The sequence below is a fragment of the Macaca fascicularis genome, chromosome 14 (assembly GCF_037993035.2).
Source record: "Macaca fascicularis isolate 582-1 chromosome 14, T2T-MFA8v1.1".
Lineage (NCBI taxonomy): Eukaryota > Metazoa > Chordata > Mammalia > Primates > Cercopithecidae > Macaca > Macaca fascicularis.
Window position 1 is genome coordinate 58216947 of NC_088388.1, and position 18380 is coordinate 58235326.

General features: G+C 45.9%; 1 protein-coding gene across 50 annotated transcripts in view; it reads right to left on the reverse strand.

Moving 5' to 3' along the window:
• Nucleotides 1–1100: 1100 nt before the first annotated feature.
• The window catches only part of PPFIBP2 (PPFIA binding protein 2), a 144303-nt gene continuing 127023 nt past the window's right edge, over nucleotides 1101–18380 (reverse strand). For 12 of the 50 annotated variants that reach the window (XM_005578732.5, XM_045371444.3, XM_074014431.1 and 9 more), the window contains 11 exons: nucleotides 18138–18279; nucleotides 17338–17466; nucleotides 10682–10832; nucleotides 10305–10416; nucleotides 9980–10068; nucleotides 9563–9685; nucleotides 8263–8388; nucleotides 7378–7566; nucleotides 6022–6198; nucleotides 3739–3804; nucleotides 2030–2503 (listed from right to left, as the gene is read on the reverse strand). In XM_005578732.5, coding sequence (XP_005578789.3) covers nucleotides 2432–2503; nucleotides 3739–3804; nucleotides 6022–6198; nucleotides 7378–7566; nucleotides 8263–8388; nucleotides 9563–9685; nucleotides 9980–10068; nucleotides 10305–10416; nucleotides 10682–10832; nucleotides 17338–17466; nucleotides 18138–18279 — 1376 coding nt within the window. In that variant the 3' untranslated portion in view covers nucleotides 2030–2431. Of the gene's footprint in view, nucleotides 2504–3738; nucleotides 3805–5463; nucleotides 6199–7377; nucleotides 7567–8262; nucleotides 8389–9562; nucleotides 9686–9979; nucleotides 10069–10304; nucleotides 10417–10681; nucleotides 10833–17337; nucleotides 17467–18137; nucleotides 18280–18380 lie in introns of those variants that run through there. The other 38 variants (XM_045371448.3, XM_005578731.5, XM_065528621.2 and 35 more) reach the window with 7 other exon arrangements.

Here is an 18380-nt window from a genome sequence, read left to right on the forward strand (position 1 = left end):
TAAATCCTTTGTAGTATCATGAAACCCAAACGATACGAGTGACCACATGGCCCCCTGCGGTTCATGGCCAGGATGACACAGTGCTGCTCTGTTACCTGTGAGTGGGTAGAGCTGCTTCTGCCCTGCTTCATAGAAGTCTCATAACAAACCAGAGATTCTGTAGGGATTTTGTTCTCCAAATTATAGATGAGGAAACCGAGGCCTGGAGACTGTGTTCCCAGGTCATTCAACCAGTGGGTGGCAAAGCTGGCCTTCAACCTAGGCCAGGTTTATTCTAAGTTGTTCCCCTTTTCACAAAAGCTGACATAATGGCGGCCACATTGGAACTTGGTGTCACTGGACTTGTTACTCAGTGTGCATGTGCGTGAGGGAGAGGGGAGCGGAGAGAGAGAACAGGGCTCTGGGGAGCTGTCGGAAGTACAGCTGTGTCTGACCCTCCGGTGGCCAAACACAGAGATGACCTCACAGAAGGTCTGTGGGGGTGGGAGGGAGGGGTGGCCAACCTCACCCATCCACCTGTTCAGTGTCTCCTTGGGGATCCTTCACTGTTTTCAAGGGAGACCCCACTCTGGCCACCCCTTCTCTCCAGGACGCACTCCAGGGTCTGGCTCCCAAGGCCTTTCTTGATTTGGCTCCTGCTTTGTCAGATTTTCCTTTCCCTGGGCCCCCAACTCTGACCCCATTCTCTCGCCTAGTGGTTCTTCAACTAAGGGTGATTTTGCCGCTCAGGGAACAGATAACAAAGTCCAAAGACATGTTGGTTGTCAACTAGAGAAGGGGTGCATCTACCCTTTATTGGCACCTAGAGGGTAGAGACCAAGGATGCCGCTAAACGTCTTAAAACCCACAGGAGAGCCTCCATCACAGAGTATTACGCAGCCCAAAGTGACAGCAGCACAGAGGCCAGGAAACCCTGCTTTAGCCTACCAACTTTTGGCAATTCCTAGGTTGTGCTGCGCTGTTTCAAGTCTGTCTACCTGGAATGCCCTTCCCCTCTGGCATACCTGGGAAAATATGATTCATCTTTCCAAATTCAAGTGTCACCTCTTCCATGGAACCTATTCAGACTCCTTCCCCAAACCCCCATTAAAAATGATAACATGCTCTTTTAGGCTGCAGAAACTAATATTGGAGCATCTGTATCCTTTGGCAAAGTCTTGTTTGAAACTGGTCTGTACTCCACTAGACTGTAAGCACCTTCAGGCAGGGACCTTGGCATTCATGCCTATATCTGTAGCCCTGGCATGGAAGGTACTTAACACACACGTGTGAAGGAGTGGGTGGATGGGGAACTTAGGAGCATGGATCTCCTTGGCAATTGGAGGACTGTCTGTACGGGAACCAGCCCAGAGCAGGTGCTCCAAGTTTGTGGTGAGGACGGGTATGAAACTTCAAGGTGAGCTGTGCTCTGGCTCAAGGGCAGACACGGTACTGTGGGACACCTGACCTGTAACTGGATCATGCGGGAAGGCTTCCTGAGAGACGGTCTCTTTGACATGCCTTGGGACACAGGATTTTGCCTCATGAAGGGGACTAGGAGAAAAATGCATTCCCCAGCGAGGGAAGGGCCTGAGCAGATGCCTGGAGGGAGGAAAGACTAAAGAGTGGAGAGGAAACGGACATGTTTGGGAAGTTGGTGAGTTGCGGTGGAAACACGGAGCTTGAGGTGCCCAAGGGCCTTCCACTTGGGGGAGCTATTTAATCAGACATTATGCCTGAGCTGCTCCAAGGGCAAGGCCTGGGAGGCTGTGTGTCAGCTTGGGCGGAGGCAAAGGGCAGGGCGTGCATGTGTTGGGGACGCCTCTGCTCCAAGCTGGGAGGTTGCACAGATACCCCTTGCAGATGACGGGAGATAGAGTCAGGCAGGGCTGTGGGAAAGGGGCCTCGTTGCTTTCCCTGCTCACACCCTAAACACCTGCCTTGCCCGGCCACAGTCCTGTGAATGGAAAAGCATGCTCCTGTGAAGCAGCGCCGGAGGGAGCTCCCGGTGATCATTTCACAAAACGCAGTCTCTACAGAACATTCAAAACAGTTTTTCGGAACTTTTTTTCCAGCAGGTTTTATTAACTAACAGCTCTCCTCCTCGGGTGTGAGAGCCTCCAGGATGTCACCAGGAATAGCATGAGCCATCTAGTCTGCGTGCTGATATCTCACTGCCCTCCCACAAAAGTGGTCCGCAGACCATGTATAAAAGTACAAAAGGTATGAAGCCTGCGGTGAAGAGCGCAGCATGGTTGAAGACACGCACGGACCCTGGGGCCACCCCTGGACACCTGTCCCACAGCTCTGCTTCGTGCCTGTCGGCACCCTGTCTGAGACACCCTGCCAGCCCAGACTGGGCTTGCAGAGAGGGCTGTGTGCCAGCTCCCCACAGAAGCAAAGGCTCTGGGCCCCCACACATGCCTCCCTACGCTCTCAGCCATGAAGAAAGTCATCTCCAGTCATCAGAGTCGGGGGCAGGCAGGCGAGAGTCATTCAGCAGCTGGTCCTGGCTCAGCATTGTCTGAAAAGGACACAGCCGAAGGGTCAGTTTAACAGAGTTTTGGTCCAGGCTGCCCTGCAGCAGCTGCATGGGAACTAGAGGGCACTGGGTGAGGGCTGCATCTGACACAGGTGAACTGTATAGTGTTTATAGTGTCCCAAGAAACCCTGAGTATTGGATCAGAATAAACAATACTATTAAGATAAAAATAAATTGTTCATCTTAGAAATACATTTTCTATTTTCAGGCCACCGAAGGACTAGATCATAAGGGCAAGTGTGGTCAGATTCCTTTCATGGGTGGGCCAATAAATACAAACGTTGAATAAAACTGATCCTGTTTGGAGTCAGGGAGACTTCCCTGTTGTGTCCTTGGATACAAGGAGAGTCGTGTGTCCCTGTCCTTGTCCTGTCTTCCCAATGGGCCTTGTTAGACAAGCAAGCAAAGTACAGTGACAGGGGCCTCAATGGGGACAGACACTACAGCCAACAGGCTGAGTGATGGGATGTCCAAGAACTAAAAGGCCTTGGGAGTTATGGGTCCTCCAAAACAAATCCTGTGCTCTGTGGCTGCGCTCTGTGGCTGGCCTTTTCCTGCCGGCTCTAGTCTGCCTGTAAGCCTGGCAAGGAGGGTATCATTAGCCCTGCTTTACAGATAACTAAGCCAAAGCTCAGGAGAGAATGACACCCCAGGTCACAGAGCTAGTGAAGTCAGAGCAGAGACTTGAGCCTCACTCCAAAATTGCTTTTCAAGGCCAAGCTCCTTCCCCATGATATAGTTTGTCCTTTCAGGCATGCCAGATGTGCTCACAAGCCTGTCAACACTTTGTGATACCCACAAAGTCAGAGGCACCATAGGAAATGCATTTGTCTCTGGGCAGAGGGTGGAAGTGTCCACTAGGACAGGATGCAGCCTGGGCTCTAGGCTGCTGAGACAGATGATCCAGAGCTGCTGAGCATTTTGGTTTCCTCATCTTTAAGCCTGGGAAGAGGACCTGAGATCTAGTGTGCTTTAGCTGGCTTTGGCTAACAGCCCATGAGCCTCCCCAATGCCCTTAAGGGCTCAAGGTCCAGTAACAGGCCAACAGAGAAGGCCCCTGGGCTGCTTTCTGCCTCGGGGCTGTTTCAGGCTCAGGCTGTGACCCCAGCACTGAGCACCATTCTTTGCCGTTCTCCAGGCCTTGTGCACTACCACACCAAACTCACTGGGCCTCCCTAGCACCAGTCTGACTATGGGGGAGAGGGTCAGAGTCCTACCGTAAGGCGGTGAATGTCTTGGGAGAGGAGCCCTATTTGCGTCACGGTACCTTCCGAAGGTGCCATCTGTAAAATGGGCAGCAGCCTGGTCAGCACACATGGACATAGCTCGTGATTCACAGAAATGGCATGCAAGTCCTGTCATACTCAAGCCTGGCTTCTCCAGGGCATGCTTCCCTGGAGGGATGGGCAAGGAGGGGGCCGGGCCCTGAGGAGTGACAGGTGGGTGGAGCACAGGCTGCTTCTGTTTCCTGGGGAGAGGCATCAATGTCCCACACTGCATGCATACCTCTCCTGGGGCCCCACTGGGAACTGGCATTCAGGGTACACAGAGGCAGGACACAGGCTTGTCAGAAGCAGCCCTTCTGCACGTTTTCAATGTTCCAGCTATTTCCAGGAGCAGAGAGCAGCAGCAATGAAGGCCTTCAGGATGCTAAACACACTCACACTAACCAGGCAACAGAAGCTCAGACACCAATGCCCTGACATAGGTGGGCATCCTTCCTCACTACTCAAGAGCCTCCCTCCTGCCCCTCCTTCTCAGGTAATGCTGGTCTCTTCCTTCTTCCCTAAACCTACTTAGACACTGTAGATTTGGAAACATCCTCTGTAAATTTGGAGGGCACCAAGTGTAACCCCTCCCTTGTTTTATAGGTAGGAAAACTGAAGCCCACAAAGGGAACAGGACTTACTTGAGGGTGCAGAGAATCAGTGGCAAAACAGTTCCATGCAGGTTTTGAAAAGAGGCACATGCAGAGATCCCTGTACTGTGACATAAGAAGCAAGGGACAAAGCCTGCCCTGACTGGCTCTACAACTCCAATGGCCAGGCGTCAGCCTGAATGACCACTTCTCATCCAGCGGACCTGGGTACCAGGATCTAACAGCAGCATTGCCAGCTGGCAAGCTTGTCCCGACATCTCTCACCTCCTGTGGCAACAGACCATGCCTGAGGCTGCTGGTAGTTTAAGAAGCGAATCTTAGCATAGCCTCCATCTGGGACAGAATCAGAGTGCCACAATGGAATGGGGTCATCAGGCCGTGCCCAGGCCATCAGATGGCGGTGATGTGGTGTTACTTTTCTGCGATGAGGCCCAGGGGATTGAGGGGAGCCAAACGCTGCCTGGGGGCAAACTAAAGTCTCTTGACCAGGAGCCCAGACTGGCAAGGCACGTCTCTCCCTCAGTCCCAGCCAGACAAGGCCCATCTGGAGGAGCCATTATCAGTCAGTCAGCCTCTAAATCAAGGGGACAGATCTCTTTCAGTTCTGCCAGCAGACAGACCAGCCCCCACCATGGTTATGAGCCGGGCTAAATCAGTAATAGAGAAGCCAGAAAAACACATGAAAGAACAGAGAGTCTTTCCAGCAAGGTGCCCTTCTTATCTCCCCACCATCCCCTTCACTGAGGGAGCTCATGCCACTAAAACCAATCAGCTTTGAGGTCTGCACGACAGATGTGCCGTATGCTCAGGACGTGCATGAGACACGAAGCCCCCTCTGCTTCACAGAGGGAAGCAAATTCTGGAGCACTGAGGCCACAGACCTCCTCTGAAGGCTATGGGAGGGGTTCCCGCCTTGTTCTATCCCCTAGTGAATCCTGAGCCTGCACCTGGCTGAGGACCAGGCTCAGTGCCATCGGCTCTTCAGCTCTGCAATTGGTAGGACTCCATTTCCAGCTACCCTCAGCTCTCTTTCCCCAACAAAGTTAAAGATATGTTGCACTTCTTGCTTTCCACATAAATATTGCTTTTATTACAAGAAAGAAGAGACCACCTCTGAAGTAAGGCACAACACAATTCCATTGTCACTGTGGCAGAAGTCCCTGTGGCTCATCCCTTTGATCTCAGCCAAGACTGTGGCCCACGGGCCTAAGGCACTTGAGCTTTTCCCTCAACTGAAGCATAGAGGGTGCCTGAGAGCTGAGCCTCGTGGGAGTGTCCATGGTCTCTGGACCTGCATCGAAGTTCATGTGTTTCCACTGGTGCTGAAGATGAACATCAAGACTTACTAGAAATGTAAAGGTGTCTTTAAGTGTCTTTCCTGCTGAGTCCACCTTTGACAATGGTCCCCAAAGCCTGGCCCCTTAGAGATGCAGCTCCAGATCCTGGCCACCCTCAGAGTTCAAAGAGAGACTGGCCCAGGGGTACACAATTGCTGGAATGTTCTCTGCGAGTCATGCACATGTGCAGGGGTGAGGTGCAGTTATATGGTGACACAGTGTTACTGTGAGCTCTCAGGGTGCACAGAGGGCAGGTGACAAGGGCATCAGCTAATCTGTCCCACCTGGTCCAGCCCATCCAGTTCAGGGGCATCAAGGGGGCTGAGGTCCCGGTAGCCACTGTAGACCCTATGACTGTCACTGACACCGTCACTAGGCTCCATTGGGCAAATGTAGTCCGTCGATTCATCAAACTTCTTTTTTCTTATGTTTCCAAAGTGTGAAAATCCTAGTTTCCTTGGCTAAAACACAGCAAATGTAAGATTATGAGAAGGCAATCAGGGCAGTGTGCAGGTATGACTGACAATATAATTAAAATTTAAGAGCAGGCCCGCAAGGAGAGGAATGACGTAAACTGCTCCTAGAAAGATTCTGAACAAAACAGAGCTCTTGTAAGCAATTTATATGCTGCAGAAAGGCCAACAGGTAAATAATCTTGAACAATAAGAGCTGCCCCTCCAATACTATGCCAGAAACTCATGCCTGGCTGCCCCACCAAAGTGACTTTCTTATTTCCATAGATGAACTGGGAGTTTCTTTAGAATGTACTTGAGGTCTGCACTTGAGGCGAAGCACAGAGAACTTGCCTCAGCACAGCTACTGGCACCCCAACCCTTTCCCATCTGAGCACCTGGCACCATCTAAAGGCATGTAGGATAGCCCCAGGTTGCTCCCTGCCCTAGCGTCACACAGCACTGTTTCTGCTTGACTCCCCCAGACATACTTCCTGTCCTGCTCCCTTGGGGAACGAGGTCTGTGCCTGAGTTATAGCTGGGCATGAAGCCTCAACACTACCAGGGATAGGACCAGCCTGGCCTCCAGAGGTTGCCTGTGGGTCTTTAGTCTGGGAAGAATGTGGTTTGAGGATGCTGTGGCTCAGGCAGGTCTAAAGGGCTTTGTGGGATTCTGGGAGCCCCAGTGAGTAGTGTTGGTGCTTGGAAGACCTTGGGACCTCTGGGTATCTGTGTGCTGGCCACGTCACAAAGCAAGACAAATGGAACCAGCTTCCAATGGGAACACTTCCTATGTCAGCAGGACAGCTTTGGCCAAGATCCCACGGCATTGCGGCACGCAGGCAGGCCTGACCGAAGGAAAGCCAGACTCGGAGCACTTCTGCTCCGCAAGATGAGTCACGGCAGCAATGGGGTAGAGGGTGAGCTCTAAGTCACCTGAGGATAGGTGCTTCCTGAACATATTTTCTAGGTAAAGAAACCTGCACTGTCTTCCTTGGACTCAAAACTGGTGGAGAACTGGCTTAACAAAGACTGGCCTAACAGACCACAAGACCACAGCAGAAGCTGCAAGATCCTCCTTGTCCAGGCTGCGCGTGCTGCTCTGGCTGCGGGCATCGAGCCAGGTGCTGTGCTGCCTGAGGGCCAGGAGGCAGCCCAGGGCCCACTCAGAAACGGTCTGCAACTCACCCGGACTTTGGCTGTGGTGGTCAGTGGTGTGTAGGCTGGTGAGGCCATCTTCTCTCGCTTTTCCTGTTCAGCCTCTGGACCAATCAGGGCATTGAACTTGGTGGTCAGGTGGCGCCTGAGGAGCGTCTTTTGTGGGGGGATATTGAGAAGCATAGCCAGGGTGTCCCCAGTGAAGCGCGGCTCCAGGATCTAAGAAGGAACCAGAAACAAACCTGGCCAGGAGCAAATACAAATAGCTCGAGGGGAGGATGCCGAGAGATTGGCCTGTTGGGCTGGGGGCACCTCCAGAGCAGGGGCAGGAGCTCAGTCACTTGTTCTGAGTCCCACTCCTCTCACTGGCTGGCACAGGACCTGACTCTGAGCACACACTAGCACATTTGCTGACTGACCACCTTGTTTTCACAGAGCAGCAGAGAACTGGGACCTCTTTGGTAAGGCTGTCTCTCAGGATCTCCTCTGGATGACATCCAAGCCACCACACTTCCTCATTTCCCCTCTGGCTTTGTCACTGACAGATCTGAGTAGTGATAAGAATCATACTGCAGCAAGTGGGAAGCTGCATTTTTATGGCTTCCCAGTCCCTTCCCCAGCCCCACTCAGGGACAGGCAGATCTGCCTTGTAAGCGTTGGTCTTCATGCAGCCCATTGACCTAGAATCCTCAGGTCTCATGCCAAGGAGGTGCTGCCAGAAGGCAGCTTGCTTCCATGAGGTATATTAATTCTCAAGGACAAGTTATCAAAATACTTTGAGATGTCAAATTATGCAAGAGCTTCAGATGAAGTACCTATTTTTTTGGTTAGATTTTATGTCTTGTCCTTAATAAATAAGTTTCTGAATATCCCATTTGCACCAAGGCAGGTGGGCTAGGCCAGAGAGCCACTCACAATAAGGCCTCCATGGACTCCACTCCCTCGAAGATTGGGTGCATACTCTGCCAGGTCCACAGATCGCAACCACTCCATCACTCTGTGGTTGGACCACTGTACAACTTCTGAAGGAGAAAGGTTACTCTGTCAGAGGGAGGAAAGTGAGGAAGTTAGGCTTAATAGGTCCCACCGTGGTCCTCTGTGGAGTCAGCCCCTGTAATTAGCCCTGCCCCAGACGCATCACAACAATAGAAGACCCTCAAGCTTAGTGACCCACCCCATCTGCCAGAGCACCAGCCTCCCCAGTTTCCAGGAAACAGAGCTCCCACTGAATCTTGCAAGATCTTCCACACTGAGATATCTGAATCCAGAATTCTGTTGCTCCCTCATTTTCTGGCTAACTTTGAGACAAATAAATGAGGACATTATAGTTATTCTTTCAGTGATTCAATAGAACTTTAAAGATGACTGTCAATTACAATCCAAGTGGTCTACAGATGAAAGATCTCCCTGGCATGGCCAACAATTTTAGGGGAGCGCACCTTAAGATACTTATTCCTAAGTGCTCTCACCTAGCACTGTGGTCTTAAAAATGCACAGCGCTGTGCTTGACATATACAAGACATTCAAAACATGTTGGTTGAATAAGGAGAAAATAGGAGATAGATGGCAAAGGTAACAGCCTAGGAAGCTGAGTTAATTTTATATCAAGGTTGGACCTAGTTCCCAGGAACAGAGGAGATAGGATGTGACTGACAATCTGCAGTTTGAGGGTCCACCAAGAACTCCAAAGTTCATGGAACATAATCAGTTATTTCTTCATGACTTGGGGTGCTGTTATTTTCCTATACTGTTTCTTCTGTAGCAAGACTGCTCATGGATCCCTTGTACCTGGGCCTGGAAGTCAGTTAATTTTGGATCTAGAAGTAGGGATACCTATTCTGAAATGTCTAGCTTCTATGGGCTCCTGTTCCCTCTCCTCTGTCTCTTCTCTTCTACTGTGACACCCATCTTTCCATTTTTTGTTTCTGTCTCCCTCTCCTTTGCACCATATACTCATCTCCCTTAATCACTATGATGACTTTATAGCACGTGTCTCCCCAGTGGAGGGTGGGAGCTTAGAGGTCTATGGCTACTGTGAGACACAAAGTACAGGTAATGGGTGTTTGGGGCACCAGGAAGCACAAGCAAACAAAAGAATCCCAGGCACCATGATCCAAAAAACAGTGCTTTTATGATGTCATTCTTGTTTGCTCATGGTCGATGTTTCGGAGGTCCTGGTTCAGGGCTACCTGGAGAGATACTATTGTGGTCTCACCTCATCAGCTGGCCGCCGGTGCAGGCAGTGGGGGTTGAACTTGTTGACATGCAGCACGTGAATGGCACATTTGATGCTCAGATGATGTAGTTGGCTGGTGACTTTTAAGAAGAGTAAATCATTCTGAAAGAGGAAAGTTTGGTTGATACACCAGAGTTTCCAAAGTGACAAAAGACCTCTGATGTCCCTTACGAGACCAAACATAGACAAGTCAACCACATCTCAGGAAGGTGCACGCGGAGACACCAATAGCTTATCACAGTGGTTTGTACTCTGCTACTTGGGACCTCTTTTGTGACAAATGATACTATTTCAAGGCCTTAAGAATATATGGAATCAAGTTTAAAATGACCACTATGGGTACATGTGAGCTGAGTGCTCACAGGGACAACTGAAATTGAAAGAAAAAGTCCTCACCACAGTTAGGTATTGCAGCATTCGTCCGTCAACTCTAGATTCATGAAACTGGTCTTTGTACTGGGGTAAGCCAATATCATCAAGCCACCCTACAAATACAAAAACCCCAGATGTGTCAGGATTCATGAGAATCAGAGAATGTAGATGCAAAAAAAAAGGGGAGCAAATTATATTTTGAGGTTCGTGTTATTCCCCCAAAAGTTTAGTAATTCCTCTGCCTTTTACAAGGAGACAGCTGTCCTTGAGGTACCCATTTAACAGGGAAATTCTTTCTACCCTTAGTTGCTGCCAGAGACATACTTAATATATATATGCCTGTCCTTACGTGTCACCCAAATGTGGTCTAGCAGTGCAGACTTCTCCTCCTGTTTGGTGTTGATGGCTTTCACTGCTAAAACAAGCTTCTTCCTGTGGAGAGGGTGCTTAATTCCTAGCTCCTGAAATTAAAAGATGAAGACCACATGTGAAATTTTGGCAGGCAATTTGGTCCTCAGAGAAAGCTGTGTGTGGGTGGAGATGCTCTGAGAGTATGGCAGTGGATCTCTGCACCGTGCCCTGGGATGCCAACCTGCAGCTACAGAGGGACTATCACCCTCCTTCATCCATCCTCCTGTGTGTGTGACAGGAGTGGTGGACCCTGCCCTCCCCATGCATTGGTTTGGGAAGAAATGGGCGCCTCCTCTCCCCAAGCTCAGCCCTTACCTTTTCCATGTCCTGAGGGGTGGCTGTCAATAAAGTGTGGCCAGAAGATACCCACTGCCTGGCAAAGATCACATACTGAGCCAGGCCAAAGTCCTCCAGCCATGCACACACACGCTCTGTGCTCCACTGGGCAAAGGGGGCATTGGCGTCACTGGGAAGCAGGAAAACAGCATATTCCTGTTAGTGGGAGAGCCTGAGGTTCTGAATCTAATCATGTCTCACAAAACAAAACAAAAAACCTGTTTTTTGACAAACAACTTCCATCGTGAGATTCTGTTGAACAAAATTCCACTACAACACACTCATAGGAGGAAGACCCTAGAGTTTTCTTAATAACATAAGATCTGAATTTCAAATCTCAGGCTACTTAGAGAATGGGGCAGCCTGTATGACCCTCCTGAGATCATGTTCACATGTCCTGGGTGCACATACACACATATACATGACACAAGCCCAGAACTGTGGCCTCATTAGGCGGAATCATCTTTTTAGGAAAATGCTTAGAAAACTAGTTTTCTTAGCATTTAAGAGGGTCAGTTCTCTTAACATAAAAAAAAAAAAAACAAAAAACCAAAAACAAACAAACAAAAAAAAACACACACCAAAAACTAAAAGCAAAAACTTTCCAATCAACAACAGCTAACACATTACTTATTAACAAAACAAGAGGAACATTCACATTAAATTCAATAAAAGGACAATATGTTTTTTAGCAGTGCTAATAACACTGGTCTGAGAGTCGTAGCCAGTATTAGAGATAAATAAGAACAAGAAGTATAGCTATTAGGCAGAAATAAAGCCATTCTTTACAGATGACAGGACTGCCCATTTAGAAAACCCAAGAAAGCTCAGTAAGATGGCCAGTTATGAAATGCACATATAAACATATGTAACATATATGTTACAATACAAATATCAACAATTTTCTAATACCATCAATGCACAGATACTAATGCTGTTAAAACAATTTAAAAATCCCACTCATAGCAACCAACATTATAAAACGTCTAGGAATTGCCTTAACAAGAGATGTTTGGCCTTGTGTGATTATGTGTGGGGACTGCGGGGGTGGGGAGAGGTATTGACTACAACAGTCAACTGAGCAACATAAAAAAGGACATGAATAAATGAAAAGCTAGATTATGTTCCTAGACAGGATGACTGGGTTTTATAAAGCCATCAGTTCTTAAAGACATCCATTTTTCATTTAAAGTGTGAATATAATAGCACACTAAAAATACCAATAGAGTCATTTTTTTTAGGGGGGGATTCGACAGAGCAACTTTATGTTCATAAATGAGGATTTATAGAATATTGAAGATTAGATATTCCTTCAAAGACCAGAAAGAGTCCTTCAAAGTAGCCCTAACATACTAGATTAAAACATATTTTTTTAAATGCCTGGTTGAGCTGTTCTTACAGTGAGGGAATTCCTTAAAGGATAAGCATGATAAGAATGCCCCATTTTAGAACAAATGCTAGAGATGATGTATACCCTGTGGCAGGGACTGATCAATCATAATCTGGAACCTGGGCTTTCATGGGTCCTGAAAATGTTTTACGAGGCCTGGAACTTACAAATTTTCTCTTCAAAAAAAGTATAAAATTTGAATATGTAATTAGAAACAAAGGGAATATTTAGAATTAGAAAACAAGCCACAAAAATTGCAAGTTTTGCAAAACTGAAAAAAATCACAAAATGTAGAAATATTTTATTATATAAAAGCTTGAGATACCTCTATAGTTTGATTCTTTTTTGAGACAGGGTATTTGTTATTTCAGAGATGGGGTATTTATTTTAGAGACAGGGTTTTAGTAATTAATTATTTTTAGAGATGGGGTCTGGCTCTGCTGCCCAGGCTGGAGTGTATAGTGATGTAATCATAGCTTATTACAGCCTTGAACTCCTGGGCTCAAGCAATCCTCCTGCCTCCTCCCAAGTAGCTGGGACTACAGGTCTGAGCCACTGTATCCAGCTATAGTACTTTTTGACTCTCATATTTTGGGTGGATACTCTTTGACTGCTTCTTTATATGTCCACAACTTTATAATATTTTCTATGACAACAGATGGTTGATTTAGTCTTCTAACATGATCAATATTTATCTTTTATGATAATAGTTAAAAAGTTTTGTCTCACAATTTGTAACTGGTATGGTCATGTACATTTTTAGAATCATTTAAATTTAGAAAGGCCTCTATCAAATGTCTTTTATATGTAAGTTGTAAAACTATAATGCATTCAAGTTTTCTAATGCTATGGCTAATCTTAAACATTCTTTGAATTGACAGTATTCATTTAACTCATGTGTTGTCTATGTCCTTGTGGCAGTACATGAGTTTTATGTTATCTTTGTCACTGTCAGTATATCATGTAAACTCAGCAAGAAATTTCAACCTTTTCCCAGTGGGTTCATATCATTCATCTTATATGAACAACAATCTAGAAGGCTATTCACGTTTTTTGTTTAAAACTTACCTCTTGCTCTTAGCAAATTATGCTTTTGGTATGATCTGGATTTTTTGTTTATAATTTGTTTTTTAATGTAAGAAAGTAATTTCTCTCAAATTTCAATGTTCATTTTATCACTTTTGTTTTATATTCTATTTGGTTTTTATTTCATTTGTTTCCTTGTTTCTTGGAAGTGGGAAAAACAAACATATCTAAGGGACCTTTCAGTTCTTTTTTAAATTTTTTAACTTTTATTTTTTGCCTAGTCTTTGTGAACCTAACATTTCAGCTCTGAAGGGGAAATAAGTGTTTTTGAGATCATAATTGGAAAACCTCTGTCCTATTGACCTTTTCAAAACCACCTAGAGCTCTGGGCCTCATCTCCAGTAGTCTTCCCATTTTTTGTTTTGTGAATCCTCTCCTCCCTCCTAAACCTTGAAGTGTTCACACAGAATCAGACCCAGCTTCTGCACCTCCTCCTCAGCTCCTCTCAGTGCCAGCATCTCCCACCTCAGCCAGGGCACCACTGAACACGCTGGGAAATAATTTGGAGATGACAGAGAAGATGCCCTTCATATATAGCCAAACCATTTGTTTTGTTGACACATTCCAAAACATCTTTTCAAATTGTACTTCAAATGATGTAGCTGAGATTTCTCAAATATGCTCTTCTCATGGTAGGGGGAGAGCACGTGGCACATTTATAATTGTACAGTTCATAAGTGAGTACAGAGCACTGAGCGAATCGGCACAATGGGAAGTAGAAGAAATCCTGGAAGCCATTTGTGCAGTAGGAAAGCTAGTGAATTAAACCTAACTAAACTAAACATGCAGTGACTGCAAACCACACACACACACATCCCACCCTAAACCCAAACTACATGTATCCTCAGGCTAACTTCCCCTTAACAAGTCCCCCAAAATCCCCACAGCTGCCCTAACACCATCTGTTATAAGGAAAAGCATAGATCAAGGGAAAGTTGCAGTCAAAAGAGTCAGCAGTCTTAAAACTGGTTGTATTTAAAATACCTCTTTTATGCAAAATTTTCAAAACACCTGGCCCTGTTAACACTATGATCAGACTCTCTCTGGACCCTGGAAGGGCTCCGTACAAAGGAGGGTCCCTGAAGCTTAAGCATCTTTACATTCATGATGAATCTGACTCACTATGCGTGTAGGAAAAGGAAACAAAAAGGGGTCCAAGGTAGGGGAGCAGTGGGATTGGGGACCTCTCCTAAAGCTGGAATCCTGAAGGGCAATACACTCAGTAGATCAACTCAGGAAAAAAACACTCTGCAAAGATGGGATCCAGCCATGTGGCTCTAGAGCCTGTTTGCCTTAAACATTATACTTTACTGCCTTTTTCTCAAAAACAGTAACTCATAATAAACTCACAAACTAAAATAATTCCTAAATGGATTATTCAAAGTTTTTAAAAATCACAGAAAAAATTTAAAACAAAATGAAAGAATTCACAAAGTGGATAAACCTAATTCTATATCAACATAAAAATTCCATGTATCAAAGTATCAGAAACAAAAGTAAAATTCTGCCACAAACCTAAAAATACTATGTCACAATTATTAGACATGACTTAATATCTTAATAGAGAACAGTTAGAAATCTATAAGAAATACATTAATAATGAACAAAAATGCAGATAATTCACAAAAGAATTAAAATGACAAACATGAAAACTAAATTACCAATAAAAAGGAAATTTGGAGTTTCATAAAAGTAGAAAACTTTGAAAAAGAAAAATGTAAATACTTAATGCTGACAAGGATGTGGGTGTAATAGGCGCACTCTGTCCAGCAGTGCTGACTGGAATGTAACTCTGTAAAACTTTACCCGGGAGAAGAAAGCAAATAAAATGTGTTCGTCCATAATCTGAAAGAGAGTGCCTACGCAATGTTATCAATTCTCATATTTTTTAAAAAATCAATTGTTTTATTGAACAAAAAATGGTTGGGGCTGGAGGCTTTCAGTAACAAAGTACTTTTCCTAAAGAATACTAGCAACAACAGTTTTAAAGCTACACCTAAATATTAATATCTAGAAATTATAAATATTACCAGGGGACATTAACATATATCAAATTTCTACTTGAGAGTTATAAAGGCCTTTCTTTTCCACCAGCAAATTCATTTTGCACCGTTACGATAAACAAAGCAATCTCATCAGGACCTCTTCACACTTCTTCCCTTTCTCATCCACTGTTACGGTTAATAAAGCAGAAAGACATTCGAACAAAGCAGCCTTGGGGCTGGAACTGCAGTTTTTTCCTTTGGCAAAGAAAGCTACTGACCCTGGTCATCCCATACCCTAAAGTGACTGTCAGAATACAGAGAGCTCCCTAACCATGCTCTCCTACTCTAGGGACAATGCTGAGGGGTCTTAGGAAAGTTTTTATGCCCTGACCCAATGATTCCCCTTCTAGAAGCAATCCTTCAAGAACTAGCCAGAATTCAAACAAGGATGAATCATTCAAGCTTACTATAGCTTGATTTTTTTTCAGCTCACATAAATCAGAAACAACAGTAATATCTACATTGAGAAAATTGCTAAGTAAATTAGAATATCTAATTACTGAATATACAGGTAAGCTTTCTCTGGCTCACTTTCTAAGGGCTCTGAATTGGTCTCTGACTTACTTAGACTGTGTCCTTAGATTCTCTAGCCTGTAAAAGCTAGTGGTCTACACATTCTCATGTTTCTTTTCAAGGTACCTGGAGTCTGGGGATACTCATTCAAAGAATAAATGGATCTGGAAAGGTCCCATGTCTCATGCACCAGGAGGACCTGGTAAGACTAGAAACCTGTTTGGCAAGCTGGGGAAGTGGAGTATCATATCCATGTGCAAAATAAGCTAAGGCTCCCTTCCACAGGGGATGCAGGTCTGCAAACAATATGATGCATTTAGGGAAATGGCTTTTCTTCCTTAATTGGAATCTAGACTGTATTATTTCTGAGAACGGATATTTGAATTATACGCATCTTAACCAGCAACTACCTGTACTTTCCACTGGTATACGGCAATCTTGAGGGGACTAAACTGAAGAGAGTTACAGCTTACTTTTTGCTTTTTGGTTGGATATAAAATGTCACATTCAAATCCTGTGGAAGGCCCTCAGGAGTACTGATCTTGGCTGAGTAACTCAGAACTTAGGAGATATTGTGCTGGAGATGATGTTATTGTAGGGACTGCTTGGCTGGGGAAGAGAATATGGAAAGGGGTTTCCCCAAAACACAGTAGTAAAGATTCACCTGTGCAGGTTTGAGGGGAGATACTCTTTTTCAGAGCAGGGAGATTAAAGGAAAGTGGGTAAAGCTAGTAACTGGAGGGTTTCCACCAGGGACACCTCTGGAGAAGTTTAACGTTTTCTATGCTTTTGTATGAAGGTATGATGGGAAAAGTGACATGAAACTTCCCACTTTGACTCCAGTGCCATCCCTTTGTAACCCCCTTTAGTTAACATCCTACAGTAAAGTGTGGCACAGGATTATGAAAAATAGTGGCAGGCGTGGCCAGCTCCACCAACATCTTTCTGCAGAGTCTTTGTGGCAGGATGGAGCTGACCCAGAGGCAGGTAAGAGACAAGGCTCACTTTCCCGAATATACTAGAGGCTGTTGACTCTTGAATGGCAGACAGCTCATGTAGTAGCTCATGTAATCCTCACGATAACTTTAATAAAACAATTGTTTTTGACATCTACTTTACAAGTGAGGAAATGAAGGCATAGAGAGAGATACTGTATAACCTGGTTTAAAGCCCACAGCTAGGAAGTGGTTGAGCAGCGATTCCCAGGAATTCCCTGGGATTCTAGAATCTGTGCTCTTCCTGGCTACACTAAGGCTATCTAGTGTGTAAACCCACTGCTGAGAATGGGTTATACGTGTGTAGCACTGTTCAGGTGCTCAGGGAGGCCCAAGGGCCCACCCTTCTACCCTAGCTCCCTACCTCCAGCTGTAGGGAGCTTCTTATCTTTACCTCAGCATACTTCTTATCTTTACCTCAGCATACCTCAGCATACATGCATGGAGCAACGTCCATGCATATTGAATGGGCAAGTTGAGAAGCTCTGCACTAAGGATTCCTGGCTTCTATTTCTGGAGGCTGTGGGACAACAAGCACCCTCTCCCCACTCCACCCTGGCTGGGATTTTACACAACTTTTTGTAGATGGACTGGAGGGAACCTTACCTTTTCTGTCCCTTGGAGTCCCTGGTCCTAGAGAGTCTTGGCCCTGCGGTCGCCCGGAGCCCACCTCGTCGAAACTCTGCCATCCCCAGCGTGTCAGTGTTGAAATTTCCTGACTGAGTTCTTCGGATTCTGCATGGAGAAGAATCCATGGAGACTGTCATGGAATAGTTGGAAAGCCTACAGTCACTGTGCCTCCTCTTTTGCAAGGCCATGCAGGCCAGCACAGGGACTCTGGGCAGCATTGTTTCTCAGTACCTTCCTAGAGATCAAGGATCACAACCTATTGCAGCTCCTCCGCCAGACTCAAGCCTCAATTCTAATCCTGCCTCTGGGATTTGGTCACTTGCCATAAAGGTCAAAGCAAAGTTTGATGCCTTGTAGGAGGCCCCAGTTTCTGCCTCATGTCACAAAGTGGATCAGTTGGGTCAGCAAGTACTTGGCTTTCAAAGACTTTTCAAGGATTTCTTAAAACAGATTGACTCCTAAGAAGGGAGAATACAGTCTCATCTATGTCTGTCCCAAAGCCCATGTAGCTGCAGAGACTATGTTCAGGGTGTGTGGAATGGGTGGGTGCCTAGGATACATGACACAAAAGGCAACTGGATATATTTAATGGGTGCCTTTCATACTTCTCCTTCTCTTGGCCCTGAAAAATATCTAAGATTCTTCTCTTTAAACATGAACACTCTGTTCTGACTGCTGTTTCAATGTCTAATGGACCAGGGGCTTAGATAGACTCTTTGCCCAATCAAAAAGAAAAATTCAAAGCAATATAATTAGGATCAATAGCACCAACTTACTTTCCCCAGAACTTCTTAATGCCTTTGGGATTCCGTTTACCATCTGGTGTTAGAGGAGACTGAGGACCTGATTCAGTGCCCGATGATGTGGATGAGAGGTCATTGACCACAGCAGTGTCATCCCAGCCACTTTCTGTGTCTCCTGAGATTGGAAGAAGGCAATGAACGTGAATGTAGCCTCTGGAACCCTTCTTCCTCAAGCCTGGGCCCTCCCCTTCAGTGGGAGTCCAGAGAATCTGCCCA